Source organism: Bufo bufo, chromosome 1 (assembly GCF_905171765.1).
Source record: "Bufo bufo chromosome 1, aBufBuf1.1, whole genome shotgun sequence".
NCBI classification, from domain to species: Eukaryota; Metazoa; Chordata; class Amphibia; order Anura; family Bufonidae; genus Bufo; species Bufo bufo.
In genome coordinates this window covers 556,237,714-556,260,106 of record NC_053389.1, presented here as the reverse complement: position 1 = coordinate 556,260,106, position 22,393 = coordinate 556,237,714, and the positions used below count along the sequence as shown (strand labels likewise).

General features: G+C 42.4%; 1 protein-coding gene across 2 annotated transcripts in view; it reads right to left on the bottom strand.

Annotated features, from left to right (window-relative positions):
* Positions 1-22,393, bottom strand: part of CCDC146 (coiled-coil domain containing 146) — a 133,124-nt gene that overhangs the window by 47,184 nt on the left and 63,547 nt on the right. For both annotated transcript variants that reach the window (XM_040412994.1, XM_040413002.1), the window contains exons 5-9: positions 15,527-15,584; positions 12,673-12,849; positions 9,630-9,703; positions 8,622-8,849; positions 7,697-7,883 (exon numbers count right to left, since the gene is read on the bottom strand). In XM_040412994.1, coding sequence (XP_040268928.1) covers positions 7,697-7,883; positions 8,622-8,849; positions 9,630-9,703; positions 12,673-12,849; positions 15,527-15,584 — 724 coding nt within the window. The remainder of the gene's footprint in view (positions 1-7,696; positions 7,884-8,621; positions 8,850-9,629; positions 9,704-12,672; positions 12,850-15,526; positions 15,585-22,393) is intronic.

The window sequence follows — 22,393 nt, the reverse complement described above, 5'->3', positions numbered from 1 at the left end:
CCAGTGACATAGTGTTGAGGTGGCAGCAGCATGAGGAGACCACAGAGTGGTGAAGTGGCAGCAGCATAAGGAGACCACAGAGTGACCCAGTGACATAGTCGTGATGTGGCAGCAGCATGAAGAGACTACAGAGTGGTGATGTGGCAGCAGAATGAGGAGACTACAGAGTTGGCCAGAGACATGGTGTTGAGGTGGCAGCAACATGAGGAGACCACAGAGTGGTGAAGTGGTAGCAGCATGAGGAGACCACAGAGTGGTGATGTGGCAGCAGCATGAGGAGACTACAGAGTTGGCCAGAGACATGGTGTTGAGATGGCAGCAACATGAGGAGACCACAGAGTGGTGAAGTGGTAGCAGCATGAGGAGACCACAGAGTGGTGATGTGGCAGCAGCATGAGGAGACCACAGAGTGGCCCAGTGACAGTGTTGAGGTGGCAGCAGCATGAGGAGACCACAGAGTGGTGATGTGGCAGTAGTATGAGGAGACCCCAGAGTGGTGAAGTGGCAGCAACATGAGGAGACCACAGAGTGGCCCAGAGAAATAGTGTTGAGGTGGCAGCAGCATGAGGAGACCACAGAGTGGTGAAGTGGCAGCAGCATAAGGAGACCACAGAGTGACCCAGTGACATAGTCGTGATGTGGCAGCAGCATGAAGAGACTACAGAGAGGTGAAGTGGCATCAGAATGAGGAGACTACAGAGTTGGCCAGAGACATGGTGTTGAGGTGGCAGCAACATGAGGAGACCACAGAGTGGTGAAGTGGTAGCAGCATGAGGAGACCACAGAGTGGTGATGTGGCAGCAGCATGAGGAGACCACAGAGTGGCCCAGTGACATAGTGTTAAGGTGGCAGCAGCATGAGGAGACCACAGAGTGGTGATGTGGCAGTAGTATGAGGAGACCACAGAGTGGTGAAGTGGCAGCAACATGAGGAGACCACAGAGTGGCCCAGAGAAATAGTGTTGAGGTGGCAGCAGCATGAGGAGACCACAGAGTGGTGAAGTGGCAGCAGCATGAGGAGACCACAGAGTAGTGATGTGGCAGCAGCATGTGGAGACCACAGAGTGGCCCAGTGACATAGTGCTGAGGTGGCAACATCATGAGAAAACCACAGAGTGGTGAAGTGGCAGCAGCATGAGGAGACCACAGAGTGGCCCAGTGACATAGTGGTGAGGTGGCAGCAACATGAGGAGACCACAGAGTGGTGATGTGGCAGTAGTATGAGGAGACCACAGAGTGGTGAAGTGGCAGCAACATGAGGAGACCACAGAGTGGCCCAGAGAAATAGTGTTGAGGTGGCAGCAGCATGAGGAGACCACAGAGTGGCCCAGTGACATAGTGGTGAGGTGGCAGCAGCATGATGAGACCACAGAGTGGCTCAGTGACAGAGTGGGTAGGTGGGGGGCAATACCAGTACCAGCTGAAGATGGTGGCTAACAGTAGGAGCACCTGGCAGTAGGTGTGGCATCAGGCAGGTGGCAGCATCAGAATAGTAGCTGAAGCAGGTAGCCAAAAGAAACAGGTCTCTTTTGTTAAAGTGTTGGTGTGGCACCATGGATGATCTAGTGTGATGCATCAAGCATTGGCGTTTGAAAATCCTGGCTGATCCACACCTGATTCATTTTCACAAAGGTCAGTTTCTCTACATTTTGGGTGGACAGGCGAGTTCTCCTTGGGGTAACTATGGCCCCTGCCACACTAAACACGTACTCTGATGCCACACTGCTGGCCGGGCAAGAAGGCTTGTCCAGGGCAAACTCGTCCAGTTGTGGCCACAAATCGAGTTTGGCTAGCAAGTAGTCCAGAGGATCTTCGATTTGGGGTGGCAGGGTGCACTCCAAGTATGCCCCAACCTGCTGGTTCAGGTTCTGCTCTATGTCTAGCTGCTGCTGCTGGTGAGTAGTTTCTTCAGTAGGCGGTTGAATAAAACTGCTCATCAGCGACTCTAGACTTAAGTTGTTGCTGATGGAGCTGGTACTTCTCCCCCCCAGCAGCCATGGCAGTGGAACGTGAGCGCAAAGGGCCCCACCAGTGAGGCCTGCGTGAAAATGGGTGATGGCACACATAGGCAGAGGCCAACTGACTACATAGGATGTCTCGACAGTAGTTCAGTTTGTCCTCCCTCACAGTGAGTGTGAAAAAGGCCCTCATTTTGGACCGGTAGCGAGGGTCTAACATGGTGGAGAGCCAGTAGTCATCCCTCTGGCGAATGGTGACAATTCGGCTGTCACTACGCAAGCAAGTGAGCATGCATCGGATCATTTGCGCAAGTGACTCGGAGGGACTCCCTGCCTCCATCTCCACTGCATACTGCCACGGTGTGTCTGGGTCCTCCTTCTCGCCCTGTAGCTCCTCTGGCTGCTCCTGCTCCTCCTCTTCTGTCACCTGTGTAGAAAAACCACCCATTTCTCTACACATTGCTTGTGCTCAAATGTCCTCTTGCTTCGTCTCCTCTAGTTTAGCCCCCACAGGGCTCATGTGGCCTTGAGACGTAGTCGCCACGTCTCCTGTCCCGTGGACAGCCAGATTTACCATCATCTTTCCAGGACATGAATCAGTGCAATGACTTTGTTCATCCCGTAGTCCTGGTGACTGACAAATAAAGTGGCCTCCTCAAAGGGCCCGAGCAAATGGTAAGTGTCTCGCATGAGCTGCCACTGGCTAACATCGAAGTTACACAGGGGAGTACCTCTATCCGCCTGTATCATCAAGAAATCGTTTATGGCCTTTCTCTGTCCATATGAGACTACAGGAGAGTGTGCTTTGTGGTGTATGAGTGGCTGAAGTGCATGCAAAGTTTCCTGGCCATTTTCAGGATATCTTGGAGATGCGCAGAAAACTTAAGGAACCGCTTTACAACCAGATTGAACACGTTGGCCATGCAGGGCACATGGCTCAGCCCTCCTTGATGCAGTGCCGACACCATGTTCTTCCCGTCGTCGGTCACCATGGTTCCGATTTTGAGTTGTCGATTTTGAGTTGTCGAGGAGAAAGCCAGGATTCGATTTCTTGATAAAGGACGCGGAGCAGTTCCTCCCACTGTGTTCCTCCGTTCGCCCAGGCAAACTAGGTGCAGAACAGCGTGACACCGCTGTGCCCTGCACATGTGGTATGCTGGAGGGGCACTGTGAATTGTCCCTGTAGTGGAGGCTGAGGACACAGTGGAGGATGAGGAGGCAGAGGCAGACATTGTCACAGGACCAACGGTGTGAGAACGTGGAGGCGGAAGTGGTGTCACCTGGCCAAGTTGCTGGTGTGGCTGGGCAGGAACCACATTTACCCAGTGGGCCGTAGTCCTTGACCGTGGTTACTGCTCCACACGTCGGCGCTGCCGTGCACTTTGGCAGACACCGACAGGCTCAAGGACTGGCCCACCTTCTGTTCTACATATGTGTGCAGGGCTGGTACTGCCTTTTTGGCAAAGAAATTATGGCTTGGGACTCTACACCTCGGCTTAGCACAAGCCATCAGTCCACCACTTGGAAAGAGAGGGACTGCAACACCAGCAACTTGGCCAGGAGCAAGTTCAGCTTCTGTGCCGTTGGATGAGTGCATGCATACTGTTGTCTCTTGGCAATCGCTTCGGTGATAGGTTGCTGACGGAATGACTGACGAGAAGGAAGAGGAGCCTGCTACCGCTGCCTCCGTGAACCCCTGCACTGTTACTTTCCAGCAAGGTAGGCTCCTGCGAAGCGGGTGGTCTACCCCAGGCATGTTTAACTCCGGACCTCCCACTGCTGCCACCCTGCTGTCTCAGCCGCTGCCTCATTCGCAAGCTTCCACCCTCTTCTCCTGATGATGAAGCCCCTTCTTCACCTGGCTCCCAAGTGCAATTGGCTACATTATCATCATCATCCCCTACTGTCTGCACGTCACTGATGTCCCCCTCAACGGTCTCAGGGCCACACCTGCTCCCACACAACTCTCATCACTACTTGCCCGCCTACCGGAGGAAGCGGTGGATGTTTCCTCCAGATCTTGGCTGGGCAGTAGCTGCTGACTGTCCTCTAGTAGCTCGCCTTCGCTGAAAAGTGGAGCCAAGCCTACGGCATATAATACTTCTCGCGGTGAGGGAACTGAAAATGACAGAGGAAGGTTCAGGACAGGTGGGGGCACAGGGCCTGTTGCCGGGCCATGCCAACTAAGCGTAGTGTCAGAGGAACCCACCGACTCTTGGCTGGGGGTGTCTGATGTCACTTGCAACAAACTCAAAAACCGGGTCAACCATTCAAGCACTGCTGGGTTGCTGGTCAAGACACGACCACTAGATGACACCGGGAGCTCAGGCCTCTCGCTGCGACTCCTGCTACGATTACAGTGACACCAATTACATATAGTTTTTTACATTTTACTACTTTTTTTGCAATAAAACCCCCTTTTATTTTTTAAAGAAAAAAATGTTTTTGCATTGCCCAAGACCCATAACTTTTTTCTTTTTCTTTATATGGAGTTGTGCGAGGGCTTGATTTTGGGGGGACGATTTGTATTTTTCATTGGTATCATTTTGGAGTAAATTATGCTTTCTGTTCGCTTGTTATAAAGTTTTTTCGGTGGCAACTAAGAATAAATGAGCAATTCTGTCTTTTTTTGTATTTTTTTTTAACTGCGTTCACCGTGGGGGATAATTTACATGATATTTATTTAGTGCGGGTCATTATGAACGCGGCAATACCAAACATATGGGGAAGCTTTTTTTTGCAATTTTTTTTCAATGAAAAGCGTATTTTCAATGGAAAAAAAAGTGTAATTTTTTTATTGGATTTTTTTATTGAATAAATGAGGATTATTTTTTTTTTTTACTACTTAATAGTTCCACAAGGGGACTATAACAGACAGCTTTTTGATTGCTTTTAAAATTCAATGCACTATCCCTATAGTGCATTGCATTTTAACGGCAATGCTATTCTGACATTGACCAGGAGGCTGCGCCAGAGAGACGCAGCCTGCTGGAAATTACTGAAGGCTAGTCTGGGGCCTACATCAGACCCCAGGCAGCCTTCACACACATCGGCACTCCTCATTTGCGAAGTGCCGATGGGAGACAGAGGGAGTCTGCTGCCTCTGTCAGAACTTTACATGCGGCGGGAGCCATTGCCCACGGCATGTAAAGTGTTAAACAGCCCAGATCGGCACTCATGCCGAACCTGGCTGTTAGAGCAGGGCCGTGGCTCTCATGCGAGAGCCGGGTCCCCACTCCCCGGGGGACCCGCGCAGCGCTTAGACTGGCCACTGTACAAAAGCGGCGGCCCAGCCTAAGGCCCCGTAGTGACCACCGTAAAAACATGTATGGGTGGTCACTAAGGGGGTTTATAAATTCCCCCCAAAAATAAAATTATCACAATTCACCGCAGAACGGCAATTAAGACGTATTCTTTTTCCTATTTCCACATCCCAAAATAAGAAATATGACACATCACAATTCACCGCAGAACGGGTGATGGGATGTACGTATATTTTCTTTTTCTACACCACGTAAATGGCTGTAGTACAATGTAACTTCACCGCTGAATGCCAATTATGACATATATTTTCTCATTTTTTTTCCCTATTTCTACACACCAAAATAAGAAATATAACAATCACAATTTATCGCAGAACAGGTGATGGGACGTACGTATATATTTTTTTTTACACCACGTAAATGGCTGTAGTACAATGTAACTTCACTACTGAATGCCAATTATGACATATTTTCTCCTTTTTTTCCTATTTCTACACCACAAAAAAATAAATATAACAATCACAATTCACTGCAGAACGGGTGATAGGAAGTACTTATATTTTCTTTTTCTACACCACGTAAATGGCTGTAGTACAATGTAACTTAACAGCTGAATGGCAATTAAGACATATATATATTTTTTTTTTTCTGATTAAGAAACTCCCCCCCCCCCCCCCAAAAAAAATAATTATCACAATTCACCGCAGAATGGCAATTAAGACGTATTCTTTTTCCTATTTTGACACCCCAAAATAAGAAATATGACAATCATTCACACCAGAACGGCTAATGGGGAGTACATATCTTTTCCTATTAATACACCATGTAAATGGCTGTAGTACAATGTAACTTCACCGCTGAATAGCACTTATACCGTATTTTTCGCTTTATAAGACACACTTTTTCTCCCCAAAAGTGGAGGGAAAATGGCCGTGCATCTTATAAAGCAAATACTTTATGGATTTCCATTATGGAAGCGCTCACTAGTATACATGAGGTGTCGGGAGCATGGAAGAAGCGCAGCAAGTGCTTCTGGCATTCACCCTCCTTGGTCTTCTTTGATTTCCAACGCCACCATTTAATATTGCATATGATGTAGTGGGAAGCGGGAAAAAAATTCCAAATGGGGTGAAATTGCAAAAAAAGCAATTCCATCACAGTTTTAAGATTTTTTTTTTATTTACGATGTTCGATGTGCAATAAAACGGACCAGTTACTTTTATTTTACAGGTCAGTACAAATCCGGCGATACCTTATATGTATAGTTTTTCTTGCGTTTTGATCCCTGTAACTTTTTTGTAATTATGTGTACGGAGCTGTATGGGGGCAAATTTTTTGTGGGGTGATCTGAACTTTTCATTGATACCATTCTGGGGTGTGTATGACTTTTTGATCACTTTTTATTACATTTTTTTGTAGAAAATGAAGCAACCAAAAACGACGAATCGGCCATTTGGACGCTTTTTTCCCATTTTGCTGTTTGCCGTATGGGGAATATATTTTTATACTATGGGCGTTTTCACACATCGCGATACCCATGATGTGTATTTTTTTTATTCTTTTATTTTTATTTTGGGAAAAGGGGGGTGATTTGAATTTTTATGTTTTTTTAATTATTTTCTTTTTTTAAATGTACACTTTTTTATAGGGAACTATAACAATCAATCATCTGATTGTTATTGTCATAGACTCCAATGCACTTGCATTGGAGTCTATTTTGATTTGACTACTTTCCTATGGAGCCCTATTACAGGCAAGGGCTCCATAGGAAATACTATGCAGCAGCCTCCTGTCATTCACAAAGACAGGGGCTGCTGCACACAAGCTCCGGCTCCTCCGATCGCCAGACAGGGGACACGGAACATAACCGAAAGCGCACGCTTTCGTTTTTCAGCCCACTTAGATGCCGTGATCAGGATTGACCACGGCATCTAAGGGGTTAAATGTCTGCGAATCTGTATTACTGCTGGTTGCAGACAAGAGCCGCGGGTGTCTGCTATAAGAAGCAGGCGGCCACCCGTGGCTATTGCGCATGCACGCACGCGATCGGGCGCCATGTTTAAAGACTGGACCAATGACGTACATGTACGTCATCGGGCGTTAAGGGTTTAATGAATTATATTATTTGTATACTAATTTTTAACTTTTTTGGTCCTGATTGATCACCTATAATCTTGTAATTTCTGAATAAAGATTTCTGCAAGAGGTATGCATACCGCCACTGTATTTATACACATAAAAATCATGTTGATTTTTTTATTCATTCAATTAATCTATAATTATGACCACCTGTGTATGGACCGCTTGACAAAGGCTCCATTGAGATGAGCTGAAACGTTGCATTGGGTGTAATAAAAGAGTCACGTATTCTTCACTAAGACCGGAGTGCTGCCTCTTCATATTCTTCATATATATATATTGGTTATGAGAATGGCATGCAGAAAATAATATACAGTTTGCAAAAAATGCAGCATACCTCTGTTTTAATCTTGTCATGTAAAGATTGTGTGTGTATTAGGGCATCGCTTGCGGACTTCAGTTGTAGCTCCAGTTTCTTGATGTTTCGCATGTCCCGGTCTTTCTCTTTTTGTTTCCGAGTAAGAGCATCATGTTGTGTCTGTTTCTCTATCAGGGTATGACGTAGATTAAGGTCCAAAGCTGCCCTAGAAATTCAAAGATGGAAATCAGTTTAATAGACAGTAATTTGTTTAGGTTGACCACAGATGTAGACTGATTCAGGGAGGATACTTCGGATGTAAATGCCGAGTAATGAATATGAAGGCTTCTGATGGCAGATAATTATGCTGTTATACTCTGGTCTATAATATGATAGTACTATGGGACATAATACTGATTACCTATACGGAATAGGTCATCAATATCTCATCTGCAGGGGTCCCTCACTGATCAGCTGTTTGAAGGGGACGAGTGCTGAAGCCTCCTTATAGTACACCAAGCAGAGTGCTGTACATTGTAGGGCTTGGTATTACAGCTCAGCTCCATTCACTTGAATAGGACTGAGCTGCGCAAAGGCCATGTGAATGATGGATGTGTTGTCACAGGCCATAGAAGAGGCCGCAACACTCACCCCACATTCCAGGACTCCTTCTAACGCCTGTTTGGTGGGAATTCCAGGAGTCAGACCACTACTGGTCAGATAAGATTAGTGACCTTTCCTGAGGACATGTCACCAGTGTTTATGTCCTGGAGAACAGGAGATTGTAGATAGGGCTATCCAATGGTTTATGCCAGTGCTTACACCACCTGCAGCGCCCTTTTCATTTGATCACATACTGTACTACATTTTCTGAAGCTGCAATAACTGTGCTGCGGCACAGTGATATTAGGAACCATAACAGGCAAAAACATACTAAGCCCCAAAACAACAGGTGCAAAGTAACCTCTCTCCCAGAGCAACGGCTTCATTTTCCTTGGAAAGTTCCAGTAACTTGGTCAGACGATTAAATTCCTGTTCTTTATTTTCCAGTAACATCCTTTTCCCCTCCAGTTCCTTTATAACATCTTCTTTCTCTTCCAACATCTTTTTGGTTTTATTCTCTATCTGTTTGATGCTTTGGTTTAACTCTTGACACTGATCCTCCAGCTTAAACCTTTTCTTTTCTGTTTCTCTAGAATTCAGGCACAATACAGTATTTAGTGACAGGTCGTATATGACATATAGATTATGTATATTATAGAAATTCATGTTCTGTTCATGAACGAGAATCATGTACCACCTAAAATATGCACCCTACTGCCACAAAAAGTACACATCACCCTTTACTAAAAACATTCTGTACTTGGATGATTATTCTCCATGTAGAGCGTGTGTCTAAAGCTAAGGAAGGGAGATCCATTGTTTTGGCTTTATGGTCGTATATTGTACAAGTACACATATTTGACATTAGAGGATTATTTATGGGTAAATATTATTTATAGCAAAAAGATAGCATGAAAAAAGAGGAAAATTTATTTTTTCCTGTTTCTAACCACTATAATAGCTTAATAAAAGGGAAGAAAGAACGAAAGAGAAAGAGAGAGAAAGAAAAGAACGAAAGAAAGACCTTGGTTGTAAAAGTCAAAACACCTGGTCATTAAATGGTTAAGGCTATATCCAGGACTGTAAATGCATACTAAAGAAATAAAAAAATCTAGGAATCTACTCTCTAAAGCTAAAATGCTGCAATTTCCCCTGGCGGGTCAGGCAAGTGTGTTCACAGCCAGAACATGTTTCTTGCATCCAAGTCTGGGAATGGCTGGGCAAGCAATCTATAAAACATTCCATGTTATGCTTGCCTATAGAGCTTGGCCAGACATCTATCCGGTCATTATTCTTCTAATGCCTTGCATGTTACACGTTACATTCACATACATGCATATGTTTTGGAAGTGGACATGAAACAGCATACATTGTTTTGCGATTAATCTTATCGATGTCTTTGCCAATTTGTTCTGGGATATTCTGGACCTGGACAAGTTCATCCTACAGTAAAACAAAAAGAAATGCAGTATGTTTATTCATTAATATTTTGTTCACATCATGTACATCCCATATTTTCTCTGTTCAGTTTTCTTCGGGGTCCCCATCACAAACACTCTGTCAGGTTTGATGATGTACACCCAGGTGCTTACACAGATCTCACAGGCATAATAGCAAAACTTTGTATGGGCCCAGGGCAGCACTGCCAATTAGGCAGGGGAGGCAATTGCCTCAGGAGGCAAAGCCCTGGATCTAAGGGGAAGGGGGGCGGCAGGGCGGAAGGAAATGAGCACTTCCCTTGTGGCTCATCTCTCTACATTCAAATGTAGATTTGAATTTAGATACTGTGGCACAGGACATCTACCGGCCCTGTTCCCTTTGATAGCCTTCAGGCCTAGTGCCTGAAGCCTATCAGAGACCGGGCAGTGTACATCGCGGGACACAGACCGGAAGAGGCCTACACAGCTTCGCCGACAGCCGCATGAAGGTAAGTTTAAATTTTTTTTTGTTTCATTTGATACCAACCTGTTTGGCCAACATGGAGAAGTGGGGGAGAGGAGCACTATGGGAGAATCTACTGGGAGCATTATATAGGGGCATTTTATACTGGCACACATTATGGGGGGTATTATGGGAAAGGGGAAGAGAAGCACTATGTGGGCATCTACTGGGGGAACTATATAGGGGCATTTTAGACTGGCAGACATTAAGGGGGCACTATGGGGAAGGGGAAGAGGAGTACTATAGGGGGAATCTACTGGAGGCACTATATAGGGGCATTTTAGACTGGCACACATTATGGGGGCACTATGGGAAAGGAGAAGAGGTGTACTATGGGGGCATCTACTGGAGGCACTATATAGGGGCATTTTAGACTGGCACACATTATGGGGGCAATATGGGGAAGAGGGAAAAGAGCACTATGGGGGCATCTACTGGGGGCACTATATAGGGATATTTTATACTGGCAAACATTATGGGGGCAATATGGGGAAGGGGGAAAAGAGCACTATGGGGGCATCTACTGGGGGCACTATATAGGTGTATTTTATACTGGCATACATTATGGGTGCTCTATGCGGACATTGCCTCTCCTGGGTGCACTAAGAGGAGGTATTTTTTTTGTACTGGCACACATTATGGGGGCATTTTTTGCACTGGTACGCAATATAAGGGGGCATTTTTTGTACTGGCACACATTATAAGGGCGTATTTTTGTACTGGCTCGTATTATAAGGGGGCATTTTCTACTGTCACACATTATAAGGAGAATTATTACTACTGGGGGGGCATTATGGTGAGCTTTATTACTACTGGGGGACTATGGGGAACATGATTACTAATACGGGCACTATGAGAGCATTATCACTTCTGGGAAACAGTGAGGATATTAGTACTGTTGGGGGCACTGTAGGTGCACTATTACTACTCTGGCAGAGCATTATTACTATTGGTGGGACTTTTGGTAGCACTATTACTGTGGGGCACTCTGGCACAGTATTAGCTTAGAACAATTATTTTTGCAGAACATTATGTTTGCCACACTATTGGTGTCAGGGCCACTATTTGCTTGGCACAGTTATTTTTTAGGGCACTGTGTGCCAATAATTATTGAAGGGGGCACTATCTGTGTGGTACTAGTATTTTCAGGGGGACTGTTTCTGCAGTATACTATTGGGAAGCACAGCAGACACAGTATCGGGTGGCAGGATGGGGTGTTCAGAAGTTAGGAGGATGATGGAAAAGTAGGAAACTAAGCTGTATGTTTGTCCAACTCTGCAGAGACGAGATGTGGCTGAAAGAAATAATCATGACTGCCTGGTGTGAAAGGAGAAGATTAGAATAGAGAACATCAACATCAAAGGAGACGTCACTGGATATAAGAGGTATATGAAACTGAATTACCCTGTATGTTGTGTAATGCTGTATGTAATGTTTCACCTCAGGCAGCAGAAAGGCTAGGTGCACCCCCAACCCAGTTTCCCAGTGCATGTGTGTCAAACACTCCTACGCAATGCAAAAAGAAAGGCGCGACTCCTCAGATTTTTAACTAATTTATGTGTTTTTTAATTAAAGAAATTTTAATTTAAAATATCATAATAAAAAAAAGTCACCCTCAGTCCTGGTTATCCGACTTCAATGTTGGAACAGGTGCTTCATAAATATGACAGTCGTTCTGAACACCACATTTCTTAATGCATTTACACCAGATAAGTGACATAAATACATTAATCAACCTCCCCATACAGCTCTATGGCTGCTGCTTCCCTCAGTGTACAACGCTATAAAACAGTCCGCCTTATACCACAACTGGGGGCTTCTCAGGGCATAGGAATTTATACAGAATTGGCTGCCAAAAAATATCTTTGCTCTGAGCTCCCACTAGAGGTGACTGCATAAAAATGCAGTGTTCTACATGTCAAGAACAGGAGTTCAGCCCCTTAGCAGTTTCGTAGTCTGCCTCCATATAAGATACGCCACAACAGAACCTCAATGAACTCCATTGTAAGTCAGTAGGGATCTGTTGACCAACTATGCTTTCCATCATGCAAGAGGTATGATACTACTTTTTCGCTTCAATCACTAATGAACCTGGCAGTACATATAAAGAAACCGCAATCATGTTATTGTGTCTCAGATCAAATACTGACTCCTACACATAGGTTATGAGAAACGATCAATATTTGATCCGAAAAGCGTCCACCTGCAGTTTCCCCATATGTACTAAAGGGTAGTAAATCCATCACCTACTTGTTTTGGCTATGCTTTTAATATTGACCAAAACACAAGGTTTTCTATAAAAAGGAAAAATCATGCTGAGCATCCACTGGAGTTTGTAATAACGTCTATGGAGAGCCAAACAGTGAGTTACCTGTCCAGTTACTCATTTTACATTAAATTATGAGAGGAAGGATAAGAAATAGATGGGTACAGAACATTTTCAGACACCAGCTGGCTTCTGTTCCTGGTACCTTTACTATTTCCTGTTGCTCTCGTATCTTTTCGAGCTCTGCTTGCTCTCTTTGAATTTCTCGTTCTTTTAAAGCCAGGTCTTCCTTCATTGCTTTAATCTCCAATATTCTCTGGGTGTTCTCCTTTTTTAGCTCATCACTGGCTTCTTTCAGAAGTTTGGCCCTCTTCTCTAACTCCTACAATACAAAGTACATTTTTATATTATATGCCTATATCTTTCTTGAGAAATGGGAAAAAATTGCCAAGATTTCAGAAAACTTAATAGAAGACAGACTGCAAAATAAAAATGACAAGTGGATATACACTGATGAGCAAAAGGTTAACCATGTTTTGACTTTTAGGTTCCATATCTCACCATCCACTAAAGCTTAGGCAGTGTTGAAAGCCGAAGGTGGATTTACAAAATACTAACAAAATAATAAAAATTTAAATTTAGAATGTTAGGAGCAAAACAGTAACAATGCAGTTACATGACAAGAATCTGCATAACTAATCATATGCTTAATAGTCGGAAGTCCAATTTATGAGATAGCCAAGATGATTGTCTACAAAATGATGGTAGTCTCATGTTCAAAGCTGTAGTGGATGGTGAGATATGGAACCTTAAAGTCAAAAGTTCAAAACGTTGTTACCCTTTTGCTCGCCACTGTATTGCTATTAGCTGCTCATGTGAAATTATAAAATTCTAAGCATACATATAGGTTTACCAGCAAGTCTAGCGTCTATATACAGCTTTTGTAACCTTCAGCCTTCAGACCACATGACTGTATAGAAACACAGGGTTTGTTGCATTAATACAAATGTATCCCTCCCAACAGATATCGCTGTTATGTTACTTTCCCAAAATATCACTATTTATCAAAACTGCCTTATTCTAAAGTTATTAGCCTATCATTGCACCCTGTGGGAAATCTGTTTTGATAATCAGATGCTGTAGGTTACATCCTGCATTGAAACCTTGTAATATAGGACGTAGGAAGAGTCATTGGGCGTGGTTAGTGTCACATGACCTGCTGATGTCAGGACACATCTCACTGCCCTAAAGCATGATCGGAGAGCAAAATTCAACCAAAGGTGCCCAAGTAGGGGCAGTGAAGTTGATCACTTCCCTTAAACTACCACAATTGAATCAGTTGAACTATAGCAGGAGTAGTAGCAAATATAAAACTCAACTTTTAATCAAAAATGCAAAAAGAAATATACATAATGTCCCAAAAATAACACAAAAGGATAATGGTGTGCACACACCTAAAATATGCCACAAACATAAACAAACCCAAACAAAAAGTGTTGATCACCCCGATCACTAATCGGTAACAAGGAAGGATCTTATCAGTATAGTAGAAGTTGCTTGGAGTCCTACTGTGAAGCAGGTAAATCTCTCCTGGAGTAGAGGTATGGATTTTTGTGGGGGGCTGAGATAGTAAGTACTGACCCTAATATGCCCTGTCAGGACTGCATCCACCCTAATGATCTCCTAATACGGAGTCATCGCCCTGACAAGAGCGGCCCCGTCCGGAACCTGTCCCTATTATGACGGCCCTTCGAAATCCACAGTCCGCAGCTGCTTAGCTCCTAAAGAATGCGTGTTGCAGTCAACGTATGACAGCTGCAGATTGTGGCAGTGAAATGCTCTAATGTAGTAGCCATCGCCATATGCTCTCTACTACTAACTACTACCATATCTACCAGGCGCCCCTTTATCTATGGTAACTTTGGTTGGGACACATCATTTGGTCCTTTTATATGGGGAGTACTAACTAACTAACTTAGGCTCCCACAAAGGCGCCTGGTAGGCAGTAACTATTGGAGTACCAGAAGCATTATTGTCCCTTGTCCCCTGATGAGTCTGGGGCATTAAATATTTGATGAAACGCGTTGGAACACTTTTTCCCTCCATGGGAGCCCTTCACATTTACCCTAGGTAGGGATTTCCAGGGCTGTCATAATAGGGACAGGTTCCGGACAGGGCCGCTCTTGTCAGGGCGATAACTCCGTATTAGGAGGTCATTAGCGCGAATGCAGTGCTGACAGGGAATATTAGGGTCAGTACTTACTGTGTCGACCCCCCTCAAAAGTCCATCCTTCTACTCCAAGGAGAGGTTTACCTGCTTCACAGTAGGACTCCAAGCAACTTCTACTATACCGGTAAGATCCTTCCTTGTTACCGGTTAGTGACATTTCCGGGATCGGGGTGATCAACGCTTTTGATTAAAATTTACGTTTTATATTAGCTACTACATGACCAACCAGGAAGTAGGATTCATGCATAGGTGATAAGAGAAAACTGTAAATGGGGTAAATAAAAAACAACAACAACAATCCAACAAAAAACAACAATCCAAGGAGGAACGGGAGCTAGAGTACTTGAAGAAAATACACTTTAGAGTGAAGTAGTTTATGGCACATCCCCTTTAAAGATGCATAAAATACACCAAATGAGCTTCAATTAACTTGCCATATTAGTTTCATATAGATTCCATTTTGTTCTAATAAATTCCTTCTGAGGACTACAGTTTTGAATTTGAGTTTTCAAGCATGCACTATCAATAAAAAATACAGCACTGGAAGCCGTACAGGTCTGTGTTTTCATATCCTGATTTTCACCTCATTTACTCATGCCTATTGTGGAACCTTGGCTTGCAAACAGCGTTTTAATGCAAAGCAATATAATATAAATATGCTATATAAATATAGGGACATTTATAAATATATTGTGGGATGCATGGACAATAACCCATTCTATACAGTATCCCTACATATCTCAAATACACTCATGTGCACAAGCCCTTACCCTGATGGACAACTAACTGGTGCACAAAAACAATGACATGTTAAAAATGTGATACTTACTCCAGTTTTGGGGATTCTTTCATACTCCCGCTCCAAAAGCCTTTTTTCTTCCCGTAAACTGTTGAAAGATGTACATGCAGCCTATTAGAATTTATAGAGGATTCGCCCTTTGTTTGAAATAAAATACCTCCAAAATTCATATGAAACAGACTTCCCTATGCTCAATGTTATTATATTTTATTATGGCTTTATTCTATTATTACATTATTTGTATTTTTTTTATTACTGCAGCTAAATACTTGTAGGCTAATGATTAAAAGCATATAGAAACAAGGTGTACTCTGGTTTTAGCAAATAAATGGTATTCTTTGTAGGGTGAAAGCTATACAATTTTCCAATATACTTTCTGTAACAATACCTCACAATTTTAAAAATCTCAGCTTGTGTCCATTCAGTAGGAACCTTCACAGTTTGGGTCCAGTGAATAGATACCTATTCTGGCCATGTGATGCACACACAGGTACACAGCTTACACTTACAGTACAGTTAAACTACAGTTGCAAGAAAAGGTATGTGAACCCTTTGGAATGATATGGATTTCTGCACAAATTGGTCATAAAATGTGATCTGATCTTCATCTAAGTCACAACAATAGACAATTACTGTCTGCTTAAACTAATAACACACAAAAAATTAAATGTTACCATGTTTTTTTTAACACACCATGTAAACATTCACAGTGCAGGTGGAAAAAGTATGTGAACCCCTAGACTAATCTCCAAGAGCTAATTGGAGTGAGGTGTCACCCAACTGGAGTCCAATCAATGAGATGAGATTGGAGGTGTTTTTTTACAGCTGCCCTGCCCTATAAAAAACACGCACCAGTTCTGGGTTTGCTTTTCACAAGAAGCAATGCCTGATGTGAATGATGCCTCGCACAAAAGAGCTCTCAGAAGACCCACGATTAAGAATTGTTGACTTGCGCTGGAAAGGGTTATAAAAGTATCCCCAAAAGCCTTGCTGTTCATCAGTCCACGGTAAGACAAATTGTCTATAAATGGAGAAAGTTCAGCACTGCTGCTACTCTCCCTAGGAGTGGCTGTCCTGTAAAGATGACTGAAAGACTGCTGGGAGGATACCAGATTCATGGGAGGATACCACAGAGGACTGCTGTAAAAAAAAAACATTGCTACACGTTTACAGTTTGCACAAGAGTACCTGGATGTTCCACAGCAGTACTGGCAAAATATTCTGTGGACAGATGAAAAGATGAAACCAAAGTTGAGTTGTTTGAAAGAAACACACAACACCATGTGTGGAGAAAAAGAGGCACAGCACACCAACATCAAAACCTCATCCCAACTGTGAAGTATGGTGGTGGGGGCATCATGGTTTGGGGCTTCTTTGCTGCGTCAGGGCATGGACGAAATGCTATCATCAAAGGTAAAATGAATTCCCAAGTTCATCAAGACATTTTGCAGGAGAACTTAAGGCCATCTGTCCACCAGCTGAAGCTCAACAGAAGATGGGTGTTGCAACAGGACAACGACCCAAAGCATAGAAGTAAATCAACAACTGAATTTCTTAAACAGAAGAAAATACACCTTCTGGAGTGGCCCAGTCAGAGTCCTGACCTTAACCCGATTGAGATGCTGTGGCATGACCTCAAGAAAGCGATTCACACCAGACATCCCAAGAATATTGCTGAACAGAAACAGTTCTGTAAAGAGGAATGGTCAAGAATTACTCCTGACCGTTGTGCACGTCTGATCTGCAACTACAGGAAACGTTTGGTTGAAGTTATTGCTGCCAAAGGAGGTTCAACCAGTTATTAAATCCAAGGGTTCACATACTTTTTCCACCTGCACTGTGAATGTTTACATGGTGTGTTCAATATAAACATGGTTTGGTAACATTTAATTCTTTGTGTGTTATTAGTTTAAGCAGACTGTGGTTGTCTATTGTGACTTAGATGAAGATCAGATCACAGTTTATGACCAATTTGTGCAGAAATCCATATCATTCAAAAGGGTTCACATACTTTTTCTTGCAACTGTATGTCTATACAGTGGTATTTTTCTGGCAGAAAGCTGGCATTCATGACAGAGACCCAACTGATCCCATTAACCACTTCACATTCGGGCCATTTACCCCCTTCCTGATAGTGCCTAATTTTGCAAATCTGACGTGTCACTTTATGTGGTAAAAACTTAAGAACGCTTTTACTTATGCAAGCCATTCTGAGACTGTTTTCTCGTGACACATTGTACTTCATGACAGTGGTAAATCTGAGTCGATATATTTCACCTTTTTTTATAAAATAATCCCAAATTTACCCAAAATTTTGAAAAATTCTCAAGTTTTAAAATTTTAATTTAAACAGAAAGTGATAACTCATAAAATATTTATTACCTAACATTCCCCATATGTCTACTTTATGTTGGCATCATTTTGTAAATGTTATTTTATTTTTTAGGACGTTAGAAGCAATTGTTAAAATTTCCAAAACCCACTTTTTAAGGACCAGTTCAGGTCTGAAGTCACTTTGTGGGGCTTACATAGTGGAAACCCCCCATAAATGACCCCATTGTAGAAACTACACCGCTCATGTTATTCAAAACTGATTTTACAAACTTTGTATTGAATTAAAGGAAAATGCAGATGACATTTCTAAATTTAATTTTTTGGGCAGATTTTCCATTTTAATTCATTTTTTTCTTTAACACATCGAGGGTTAACAGCCAAACAAAACTTAATATGTATTATCCTGATTTTGAGGTTTACAGAAACACCTCACATGTGGTCGTAAACTGATGTAAGGGCACACGGCAGGGCACAGAAGAAAAGGAGCGCCGTATGTTTTTTTGAAAGGCAGATTTTGCTGAACTGATTTTTAGATGCCATGTCCCATTTGAAGCCCCTCTGATGCACCGTTACAGTAAAAACTCCCAAAAAGTGACCCCATTTTGGAAACGAGGAGATAAGTTGTTTTATTGGTACTATTTTGGGGTACATATGATTTTTAATTGCTCTATATTACATTTTTTGTGAGGCAAGGTAACCAAAAAATGGCTGTTTTGGCACTGTTTTTATTTTTTACAACATTCACTGGGTAGATCATGTGCTATTTTTATAGAGCAGGTTGTCACGGACGCAATTATATCAAATATTTCTACTTTCTTTGTTTGATTCAGTTTTACATAATAAAGCACTTTTGAGAAAAAAAATATGTTTTTGTGTCTCCATTTTCTGAACGCCATTTTTTTTTTTTTCTGCCGATCGTCTTGTGCAGGAGCTCGATTTCTGCAAGAAGAGTTGACGTTTTTATTGGTACCATTTTTGGGTACATATGATTTTTTGATCATTGATTATTACACTTCATGGGGAAAAGTGACCCAAAAATTGTCTGTTTTAGCAGTTTTTATTTATTTATTTTTACAGCGTTCACCTGAGGGGTTAGGTCATGGGACATTTTTATAGAGCAGATCGTTACAGACGTGGCAATACCTAATATGTATACTTTTTCTTATTTATTTAAGTTTTATACAATAATAGCATTTTTGAAACAAAAGAATTAGTTTTTCTTATTGTCTCCATAGTCTGAGAGCCATAGCTTTTTTATTTTTTGACTGATTGTCTTAGTTAGGGTCTAATTTTTTGCAAGATGAGGTAACGGTTTGATTAGTACTTTGGGGGGCATAAGACTTTTTGATCGCTTGGTGTTGCACTTTATGTAATGTTAGGTGACCAAAAATAGCTTTTTTGGCACAGTTTTTTTTTTTTTTTTATGGTGTTCACCTGAGGGGTTAGGTCATGTGATATTTTTATAGAGCTGGTTGTTACGGATGCGACGATACCTCATACTTATACTTTTTTTGTTTTTTATTTTACTTTAACACAATAAAAGCATTTTTGAAACAAAAAAATTATGTTTTATTGTCTCCATGTTCTGAGAGCTATAGTATTTTTTATTTTTTTGAGCGATATTCTTATGTAAGGGCTCATTTTTTGCGGGATGAGGTGACTGTTTTATTGGTACCATTTTGTGGGACATACGCCTTTTTGATCACTTAGAGTTGCACTTTTTGTGATGTAAGGTGACAAAAATGGCTTTTTTTTCTTTCTTTTTTTACAGTTTTTCTTTTTTTATGGTGTTATCAGACGGTGTGGATAATGTCATATATTTATAGAATCAGTCGTTACAGACGCGGCAATAACAAATATGTCTATTTTATTTTATCTATTTTTCACATTTTTTTTTAATTACTAAATTGGGGGATTAGATTTTTTTTTTACATTTTTACATGTGAAACCTTTATTTTTATTTTCTTAACACTTTTTTTTATTTTTTATTTTACACTTTACGTCCCCCGTAAGGTCATACAAGACCTCTGGGGGACATTTAACTTCACTTTTTTATTTTCACTATTAATTTCTCCTGTAACTGGGGCTGACATAGTAGCCCCAGTTACAGGGGAAATACAGCCCCCAGAGAGGCTGTACAGCAGCATACAGTGCTGTACAGCCTCAATGCAAGGCTGATCGAGGTCTGTGGAAGACCCAACAGCTCCTGCACTCTCCCGGCCCCGACGGTCACATGACCACTGGGCCAGGACAGGAAGCGCGTGTATGCAGCGATTTAGAAGGCAGGGACACCTGGTAACTGTCCCTGCCTTCTCTCTGGGTTGCCCTGCTGTCACTGACAGCGGGCCCCCCGCTCGGCAGCTGCACGATTAGCGTGCAGCTGCCATCTCTGAATGGACGTTCCAGAACTTTGATTCAGAAATAAACATCCAACCATAGGACGTTTATATCCTATGGGCAGATGTGAAGTGGTTAAAGAGAATGGGAATACAATAGAGCCTGGCTGTGTATGGCTATGGCAGATATGGCAATTCTAGTATTCTGCTTCTCTGCCAGAACAGAATACCGTAATGCTTGCCGCAGATTTGGACAGAGCCTTACAGGGTTGTCTCTTCTAACAAGTCAAGCACATGTGTGATCACCACATCACCAGGTCAGATTTGTTTTCCTCAGAGTAAACCATGAAGTTCCTACTGAAGGACAGCATGCAGAGATTTTGAAAACCTTTTCAAGGAAAAGGAAATATACTGGTCAACGCAAGAGTGCTCTTAGTGTCATGGTCATGGACAGCAGATTAAAGGGGTTCTGCAGGAATGATTTACAATAGCCGCTGTCCTAAAATATAAGTGTGACTGTGCCTCCACTTGCTGAGCAGCCTAGGGGGGGGGGGGGGGTGAGGGGGCTTGATTTATTTAAATATCCACTCATTCTGGCCTTACAAGTCCAGGGGCAGTCCTATCAGTAATTGATGGCTAGTTGTGTAGGAGCCCCAGAAGGGTAAGTACTGCTCAAAGTTGTTTTCTCTCCACAGGGTAGCAGAAAGAAGCTTTTTAGGTACAGACCTGGAGAGCCCCTTTAACCCCTCAGATGCATCAAACATACCCCCGACTGCCCTCCTATGGCAGAATTCCTAATTGGTCATCAGGGTAGCCTTGGAGGGCCTTGTAAAGGCTCCCAGGCCTGTGTTTGTAATCTTCCTATTAAACCTTTCCTGTGACAGGGTTTAATAGGAAGATGTCGTAAGCATCAGTCTATGCAGGTACAAAACATCAAAACCACCACATGGCATAAGAAATCCAATGAGTGCATGTTTGAAAACAAAGTAAAAAAAAAAATATATATATATATATATATATATATATATATATATTATAAAAATAATGAATTAATCCCATTTCCCAATTGTACATACAGTCATGGCCGTAAATGTTGGCACCCCTAAAAATTCAAGAAAATGAAGTATTTCTTACAGAAAAGTATTGCAGTAACACGTGTTTTGCTATACTCATGTTTATTCCCTTTGTGTATATTGGAACAAAACCAAAACAGGGAGGAAAAAAAGCTAATTGAGTGTCACACCAAACTCCAAAAATGGGCTGGACAAAATAATTGGCACCCTTTTAAAATTGTGAATAAATAAGATTGTTTCAAGCATGTGATGCTCCTTTAAACTCACCTGGGGCAAGTAACAGGTGTGGCAATATAAAAATCACACATGAAAGCAGATAAAAAGGAGAGAAGTTCACTTAGTCTTTGCATTGTGTGTCTGTGTGCGCCACACTAAGCATGGACAACAGAAAGAGGAGAAGAGAACTGTCTGAGGACTTGAGAACCAAAATTGTGGAAAAATATCAACAATCTCAAGGTTACAAGTCCATCTTCAGAGATCTAGATTTGCCTTTGTCCACAGTGCGCAACATTATCAAGAAGCTTGCAACCCATGGCACTGTAGCTAATCTCCCTGGGCGTGGACAGAAGAGAAAAATTGATGAACGGTGTCAACGCAGGATAGTCCGGATGGTGGATAAGCAGCCCCAAACAAGTTCCAAAGATATTTAAGCTGTCCTGCAGGCTCAGGGAGCATCAGTGTCAGCGCAAACTATCCGTCGACATTTAAATGAAATTAAACGCTATGGCAGGAGACCCAGGAGGACCCCACTGCTGACACAGAGACATAAAAAAGCAAGACTACATTTTGCAAAAATTAACTTGAGTAAGACAAAATCCTTCTGGGAAAACGTCTTGTGGACAGATGAGACCAATATAGAGCTTTTTGGTAAAGCACATCATTCTACTGTTCAGAAAACGGAATGAGGCCTACAAAAAAAAGAACACAGTACCTACAGTGAAATATGGTGGAGGTTCATTGATGTTTTTGGGCTGTTTTGCTGCCTCTGGCACTGGGTGCCTTGAATGTGTGCAAGGCATCATGAAATCTGAGGATTACCAACGGATTTTGGGTCGCACTGTAGAGACCAGTGTCAGAAAGCTGGGTTTGCGTCCGAGATCTTGGGTCTTCCAGCAGGACAATGACCCAAACATACGTCAAAAAGCACCCAGAAA